Below are 9,021 nucleotides of genomic sequence, written 5' to 3'. Positions count from 1 at the left end.
AAAGAGTGTGTCAGAGCACAAAGCGTCACTATTAATGTTTTGGAGAGGAATGGAATATGGATATTTAATCTCCATTTTTTATTTAAATACAACCGATAAATTCTGCAGGAAAAAGGAATACCATCCTAAGAAATTACTTTTACCTTTTACCTTACCAGCAATGTATGTTTGTAAAAGCATTTTAGTAGATGGAAGATACCTCTAGCAAGGTGACATCAATATTAGACAATATTATAAACAGCTATTCAGAAGACTACAAAAATAGAGACATTAGTTTCATCATATTGCATGAGAATAATTTACTTAAACACTTAAATAAAGTAACTCTAATTTTCTCATGAAACAAACATACACACAAGCAAACATAAAAGTGTGTGTTGTCTTAACGTTACTACTTTAGGTATAACCCTGCAGCACCTACCTATATTATAATCTTTCAGCATGTGAATCTACAGTCCCACCGCCTGTAGAGTTTTGGTATAATTTCATTTTTTTCAGACTAAACAATAACTGATGACTATGTCAATCCTACATCCTCTCAACATAAAACAAATCACCAAAGTCCATCCAGGAAACGAAAGCTAAAATCTGTCTCCTCCAAGTTTTAATTTTTTCCAACTCTATTTCGCTTCCAAGTCTTACTACTCCACTAGCAGTTTTTGTTGACAGGGTTAATGGCAAAGCCCAGAACTTCTTTACTAAATGAGCAAAACCATCCATAACTGTCAAAGTTTTACTTTTTATAAATAAAGCAGCCATCAATGAAAAGGACCTTAAAAAGCTTTACAGTGTGCATGAGTAAAATCATAGAGTTAACACATGACACTATTTCTGTTTGGTCTTTTTTTTTTAATCTCTCATTTCAAAATTCCTTTGAAGTCTACTTTTGAAATGAATTATATGAAAACATCCAACTGAAGCAATTAGGAAAGCATATTCTCATGCATAACTCCAGAGCTTTTTAACCTCAACGTTTACCTCCCCATTTAGGAAAAAAAAATTAAAAAATCAACCAAACAGTAAACCAAAGAAACCAACTACCTGTGCATTTTCTCCCTCTTTAAAAATCAGGCCAAGTGATCCAAACAAGAAATACTCAGGCCTCAACACTATATTTTTAAAACCACCCAGAACAATGTGCACAACAGGAAAAGGCAACCTTGAGAGAAGTTAAGCTTAAATGTATTTTACAGTGACTCTCACACATAACCTGTGGCTGTTCCTCTTCTCTCTCTTCCACACGGACACATGCATGCACAAACATAAGCTAAACACCAACTGTCTCCTCAAGATGAAATGTTTGGAGAGATTACTGCATGCCAATTTGCTATGGTCTGCAAAGCACTATAATTGCAAGTTAAAAAGCATAACTCTGCATATCACAAATGTCAGATAAACACTAATTAATAGTGTCCTACAAACTGTCATTTAATTTTGCTCAGTAGGTAGCATTACCAGTTCATAGATATCCTCTTCTGGCTTTGGTACATAAAATTGAATCTGGTTTTCAATCAGGAATTTAAGACGCAGGTAGTGAGCAGAATGATCCAGCTGGTGTGTCTGCAAGAAACAGAGAAGAGGCTTTAGAAGAGAAAAGCAATGGGTCACATCATCTATACTTAGAGAATGGCCTGATACTCATAGGAAGAAAAATGCCCCAGCACCATCTTTTACAAGAAGCCCATGATCTTCTAACTTGAACAAGAACCCGAACCTCCTCCTCTTCTACAGGAATAAGTGTTCATTTAACCACTGATCAGGATGTCAAGGGCAGTGCTAATACTCTAAGCAACCTCTTTGCTTCCGCTTATCTGGCAGTTCTGCTCCATCCCATGCTCTTGCAGAAATAAGCAAACACTATTACAGCAGAAGACTCAGAGCATACCTTTGTATACAAAGGGCATTTAAAATCAGAAGGAGGAAAAGAAATGTTCTGCTAACAGAGAAAAATGTAACAGGAAAGCTTTTCCTGTTTGTTTTGGGGTTTTTAGTATCTTTGTAATTTAGTAAATATGATGTGGTAAATTTCAAGCAAGGTTAATATACACAAAAATCTGTATGTCCTCTAAATTCAAAACAGCCTAGGATACAGTGGCTTGATAAGGCTAAAAGAAGCCAAGAGTTGCATACTGGATTGCATCCCAGTGGAAACAGGTCACACCGTTTTAATGAATTAGTTATAATTAGCTCAGGATATGGCATTTGGTCTGGGAGATGTTAACGACCTTTTCTCAGCACGATTAATAAGCTTGATTTAAGCAGAGGTTAATGCAGTGTGTAATCAAAACACATTAGAATTATGATAAACACAAAGGATGTCATTCAGAAGTTACTCTCGAAGTTCGGAAACTGTTGACTAAAGCTAATGAAAAACCCCAAAGTGATTCACAAATACAGGAGGCAAATTCTCCTCTCTGTCACTTCTGAAATCCCATTATTATATGTTTTTATACATTGGGCTTTTCATTTTATACAAGTAAATTACCAAAGATTCCCAGGTTGTACTAAAAACAATGGCTCATCTGAAAATTCATGCAAGAGTGACATTATTGCCTATTTATTATGTTTTTAAAGCCTTGCTTATCCAGTTCAAGCCAAGACGATGATACAGTGGAGTCAGCTGACTGATCACACAGCACAGATGATGAGTAATGTACACCGAGTGACCTGTGGAAAAGATCACACACTGACCTAGCAAACCCTTCAGCAAATACTCAGAGAACAGGGAACGTTTTTGAAAGTCTAGATAAGCCCAGGAATAAAAAAGAGCTATCAATAAGAAGGAAAAAAGAGACACATCTATTGCTGCACTTTACATAGCGCTACGTTCAAATATGTCAAATTCAAAGATCAAATTATCCGTATATTAAACTGAGTATCTGAAATGGGATAACCTCTGTAATCCAGACAAATACCTAGTTAATTAAATAAGGAATGTGAAATCTATCAAAGGCCAAAGTGAAAATAGCTGAATGTAGGAGATCCTCACCCTCTGCCCCCTTTTTATTTTTTGGTAAGTATTTTGCATGCTTTGCTCATTGTTTACTGACTGTTTTCACTATTTTTTTCCTCTTACATGCACACACAAACACCCCAGAAATGAAAGGGAATTGGTTTTAATTGTTCAGAAATGATACATAGGAGTTCTAGATTAGTTTCTGGCCAGATTAGTTTACTATCCCTAGACACCAATTAAACAGTGCCTTGCACACTAATTAAGCACAAACATACAGAGGAGGCATAAACCCACAGACTACACACCCCATGTCCAGAGGGAGAAGTCCATAATAAGTCTCTTTGAAAGTCCAGAAAATGCTTGAGCCATTTACAGCAAAGCCAGTGGGGAAAAAATTCCAAGTGGAAAAACCACACTATCAGAAAAGAGCCAGGCAACCTGGCAGCCTCCTCCTGCCACCATGGTTATCTTCCCATGGTCTCCTGCGCTGAAGCTCTCGTAGGTGGCCTCCATTTCATGCACTGTCAGACACGGCCACTGCACAAATGCTGGTCAGCCAAACCTATGCTGACAAGCTACATGTCATCCGTGTCATCAGCTAAAGCCCAGAGTTGTGAGAGAGCCCCTGTCTGCAGCAGGGTAGTCGTGTCGCTTCCAATAGCGACTCCGAACATCCTCCCCTGGCAGAGGAGACCCAAAGGGATGCTGTCCAAGACTGCAGGTCAGCAGAAATCACAACCTGATGTAGAGGGACATGAACTTACCCAGTCTGGGGTCTCCAGTCGTCAGGTGCAGACCAGGAGCTGCCTTAGCTGCACTGGTGGGGCAGGAAGCCCATGCTCAGCTGCCCTGGGCTCCCCGCGGGGCTGGGGGCACCTGATACCCCTCAGCCACCAGTTCCGAGCCCTGGGGCAGTGTGCTCTCATGCCTGTCTGCAACCTGCTCTGCAACCTGCGCCCTGATTGCATCTTAAAAGAGCAACCTTCCCCGCAGGCAACAGCTTGATCTGCCATCCCAGTGGTCAATGACTGTGGGCTTCTGCTTGCTTTGATACGGGCACTGCATCAGGCATGGAGATGACTATGGAGAGTCAGGGAGATTTGCTTGTGAGAAAACTGTGTGCTCTGGCTATTTTAGAGAGTAGAAGGGAGGCAAACACAAGATGACCAATGCTGCACTGAAGCCCTGAACTATGCCAGAGCACAGCATCGTCTAAAGAGGTCACTGGATAAAACTCACATATATTTTAAGCCATTTCTTTCAAGAAACACCGTCGGCCAGGGTGGACGTCATTCATCGACTGCATTGCAATCCCATCCAAGTCAAGCAATGAGAATCATCACCATTAAAGCTGTGATGGTGCAGCACATGAGCCACACCATTTAGTTAATTAAAATTTGCACAGCTGCAGCAAGGCTTTGTCTACCTCAAAATTTTACATTAAACCGTTTTACACAGGGGCATGATCTTCTACTGAAGCAAAAGGAAAAGGTCCTCTTAAAGTGGACATAGCCAGTCCACCCTAAAAGCCACACCATTAACACACTTTGTTTTTGTTGTTGTTGCTGGTCTAGCTGCATCCATATGTGGGAAGGTGGGAGCAGAAACAGTGCAGCTTTAATGATACTAATATCCTTTCAAGACCACCCAAAATACCTTTTAGCAGTCCAAATAAGCTTCTTGGTTTATTTATTTCCCTCCTAATAATTCTGACTATGTCTGGACTAAATTAAGCAGCTAACCCAACAATTTAAAGCACAACCCGACAGGTTAACCAACGTGCTCTTGAAGAAGAATTTACAGAGCAAAGTGTGATCCGATTCAACAGGCTCCACGTGGCATAGTGGGTTAGCACACAACCCAAACTATTCATCCATTTTGGCTCCCTTCTAGTTAAAGTGAGGGACAGGCACCTCCAGAGGACCATTCAGCCTGACCTGAGACCCATGTGAGACAGCTGGGCTTGTCATTCCCCCGAGTGCTGCCTGCCTTAGCAGAGGACCAGGAGATAGGAGAAAAGGCATAATCTTTCAGCTTGGTGGGGGAGACCTTCACTAGTGCTGAAATGACAGCATCACAGAAACACGCTAGCCATCCCGCTGAAATATTCTAGCTCCGCACTTGTGTCCCCAAAGTTTTTTTGAGTAGAAAAACACCAGCTCAAAATCAAAGTAAGTTTGCAGAGCATCAGGCTTAAATAACTTCTCAGAGACTTCGAGCACAGCCCCAGAGACCCCAGGGAAATCTGCTTCTTGCCCCTCACACAGGTCTGTTTGAAAAATGAAAATCATGAGAAAAGAGAACCTTTTTCGCTTCTCACTTTTTATCCAGTTCAGTCAAAAAATGCCATGTAGTCTTCTGTGTTTGATTTTTGGTGTTATTCTCTCCATACTGTCTCTGACTAAATGCATATATATTGTGTGTGTTTCTACTCAATTTTAAGACCTACCATTATGCAAACATTAGTAACACATATACACACGTTCACACTGATCAGTGTTATCCATAAGAAACAATTTAATGCATATACACTGACTTTTCCTGCCTTCCAAATGATGTTATTAGTTAAATCTTAGGATAAATCTTCCAGACACCACTTTAAAATACGCTTTAAACTCTCCTCCCACCAATCTTGAATCATAAAAGAGTCACAAAGCAGCCTTCAAAACCTAATTCGCTGTATAATAACAAGCAGCAATGTTAGTAGAAGAACACATTTTCTACAATGACTTGAGTGCACTTAATGTTCTCCAACAGAATAATCAAGCTCAGTTTAATAGCACAGATAGATTTAACCACATTTACAAACATGAAGAGGGTTATATGAAATGCAGATCTTGAAATGTTTACTATACCAGAACTTGACTGGTTCTCAGATGGCGGATGGCAAACTGATGTGAAATGATGTGGATCAGATATTAAAGGGGAAAAAATGAGCTGAATGCAAGAGATAGAAGAGAGAGATTGATTATTAAATGCTATAGAAAAGAAGGCATCCATTAGTGTTTTCCAGAATGAAAACTCTTACAGAAAGGAAAGAAAGTGTTTCAAAAAATAAACACTCACCTGCCACCCCTTCTCCTTCGACACCACCACCCACCCACAACAATCAAACACACAGTGAGCAACCAGATTCTCAGCAGGCACCTACTGAAACTGGAGGAGCTACACCAATTTACGCCAGCTAAGGATTTGGCCTACTGAGTTAATCACTCTTACCCAAAGGAAAATATAAATCCTAAAAATAAATCATTACTAATAATGTGTCATCCAGCTTCCCTATTATGTCTCTCTTCAAAAATGTCATCTTCTCCTGAATACAATGAGGAGCTTTCATAAGCTGCAGCACTCTTTAATAGTGCACCTGGCAGAGAGACAAGCACACTGTATAATTATTGCCAACAAATGCTTTTCTCTCACCTTCCCTCACTTTGGAAGCACATGTAACATGTTCTAAAAGTCCCCAAAGTTAAGCTTTCAATCCTAATAAATGTTTTCTTTTCTTTTGCTGTTGTTGTTGTTGTACAAAAGAGGACTCACTTTTCAGAACAGCACGTGACACAAGTTGGGTCTAGCTTGCAGTCAGCCGGTTAGCAGAAAACACACATTATATAGCTGCCAGAACTGAAAGCTTGTATTTAATTTGTCAAATCTTTCAACTTCTCTGCTGAGACGTAACTCTTTTTAATGGCCAAATGTCTCTGATACTTCATCTTGCAAAGAAATCCAGGTGGTTTTTCTCCCACCCCCCCGAAATGAAGATAAAAGCTTTCCTCTCTCTCCCCTCCTGCCACCCACACTAGGTGAGCCTGACTCCGCAATGCAGACAGCAAACACAGGCACCTTCCCCTACGCCCGGTGCTGCTGTTTTCTCCGTGCCTTCCTCCCCCGCGCCAGCCGGCGGGGAGGAAGCGGCAGGGGGAAGGAAGGAGGAACAGCACCTGGAAACAGGACAACCTGGCACCTGGGAAAGGGTGAGATCACCCCACTTGCCTGGTGGAGGATGGAATGGGCCACGGGAGGAGGGTTTGGCAGAGGCGGGGGACCGGGGTGGCTGGGTGAGGATGAGGTGACTGCACTACTGTGTTGGGGGGACACCCAGCAAAAGGAAGCATGCTGGGGGCCAGGGGTTGGGATGCTGGGGGACAGAGAGGGAGAGGAGAAGGGTCCTGCACACAGCTTGGCCTTCGGTGGAAGGGGAGTGGGTGGGTGGGTACGTGAGAGGTGGCAGCACAGGCAGAGTCAGGGTGTTAAGGTGCTTCAGAGGCTCAGGCACAGCAGCCAGAGTGAAAAAGGCAAAATCTAGTCTGCCTTCCTCTCCCAACACCCATGGCAAGTTTAGCTCCAGCTGTAGGAATTTTTCTTGGGGGGTGCTAGCATGAAAAATTCAGTGCAATTCATGCTTTTCATCTAACATACAACTGATCATGCAACACAGTGCAGTCTGAGCACTGGCATAGGAGAAATTCACTAGAGGTTCAACTGAAAAGGCTCAGGGTTGTAGACACTTCACCCTGCCCCAGGGCACACTCACAGCCTTTACCTTGCAAATCATTTCCAGCACATCTCGTGTGGTGTCCCCAGGACGGATGACTGTCAGAGCAGGCTGGTTGTTCGGCAGGCAGAACCAAGACGGCGTAAAGTACTCGTGAACCCAAATATCACAGTCAGGATTGTGCTGATGGACACTGCTCAGTGCCACTTCTTTTTCCCTCTAAACAGACAAAATCCATTATGACTATCAGCTAAATATGATTAAGATCTCTTAATCAGTATCAAGTGTAAGGAACATTATATACTGTATCAAAAAGCCCTCTTGCAGAGAAGACATTTTATTCATAAGCCTAGATTGAAGGCCTGTCTGAACAAGAAAACTTTGCAGTTTTACCTGAGCAGTAAGAAGTGTGCCTTCCCATGCCACCCACAAAGCTATGCTGGTACAATGCACTTATCCTGGGATTTCACCCTATGGCTATTTGGAATGCTAGGAATGCAGCAAAAAATAATAGTGATAAGAAGAGATTTAAAATTAAAACTTAAATGCGCTATGTTTCTGGGTAAACCAATCCAAGGCCAACAAAACTGTTGTAGATGCTACAGTTCCTATACCTAGAAATGGCAATATAGCAAATCTTAGCAATTATTTTGAATTTACTGTTTTTTATACATCCAAGTTGCACTCCAAGCTATAAATCCCCAGGAAGTGATGGAGGGAGCTGCAGAATTCCCATTTGCTGCAAGTGGGCTCATGCAGCTAAACCCACATTCACTACATGAAGAATGTGCCTCTCAGCACTGTCTCAATGCTGATTTATAGCTGACTTTCTCTGGGGAAAGAGAAAGCAGTTGTACTTGTGGCTGCAAACACAGAAGCTCACAGAAGTACAGGAGAACAGAACAGAGAAAGCCCTGCACTTCATAGTTGCACCAACCCTAAGTTATGAAAACTCCATATGGCTGTCACAAGGAGCCGTTCTCCAGAACCAGCGGTGTCCAGGTCCTCCTGTGGGCAGGCATTTCCCTGGTGTGCAGTGCTAACAGCCCTCTGGGTCTGGCACCTCCCGCTGTGCTTGGGGTGCCACACACAGTGAGCTCTTTTGACTGTGGGCAACCACCTCAAACCCTCCTAGAGCAGCTACAAGCCCTACAGCACACAGAGAGAAGGTCCTCTCCTTTCCCAGGGGCTCTGCATCCCCTCTCACGTCTCAGAGTCAACACTGCATGTAGGCTGGCTGTAAATGGAGGGGAAGGGGGCAGCTGGAGAGCTGGTGTTTCACCTTGCCATCTGGGATGGTATCATCAAAGATTCCTTCGAGAGATTTCTTTACTGAATCAACTCCTTCACCAAACACCTGAGGAAGAACAGTGACACTGCTTTAAAACATGAACACCCCTCCACACCATCTGCAGCACACACTAAGGGGAGAACAGTGCATCTAACATCTAGCATGGAAATCAAGCTGAGAAATAAACACATTCATCTCAAAACACAGAAAAGGAAAATATCAGCCTGTTAACAGGGAAGGGGGGGTGAAGGATGAGCTGGTGATAGGGCATCCTGCTGA

General features: G+C 42.5%; 1 protein-coding gene across 1 annotated transcript in view; it reads right to left on the bottom strand.

Moving 5' to 3' along the window:
* Nucleotides 1–9,021, bottom strand: part of LOC104522948 (T cell lymphoma invasion and metastasis 1) — an 88,612-nt gene that overhangs the window by 44,825 nt on the left and 34,766 nt on the right. Inside the window, 3 exon segments of the mRNA XM_029084351.1 lie at nucleotides 1,456–1,560; nucleotides 7,500–7,670; nucleotides 8,734–8,808. Coding sequence (XP_028940184.1) covers nucleotides 1,456–1,560; nucleotides 7,500–7,670; nucleotides 8,734–8,808 — 351 coding nt within the window.

This window comes from Antrostomus carolinensis, unplaced genomic scaffold, assembly GCF_000700745.2.
Source record: "Antrostomus carolinensis isolate BGI_N321 unplaced genomic scaffold, ASM70074v2 scaffold10703, whole genome shotgun sequence".
NCBI lineage: Eukaryota > Metazoa > Chordata > Aves > Caprimulgiformes > Caprimulgidae > Antrostomus > Antrostomus carolinensis.
This window is presented reverse-complemented; position numbering and strand designations above follow the sequence as displayed.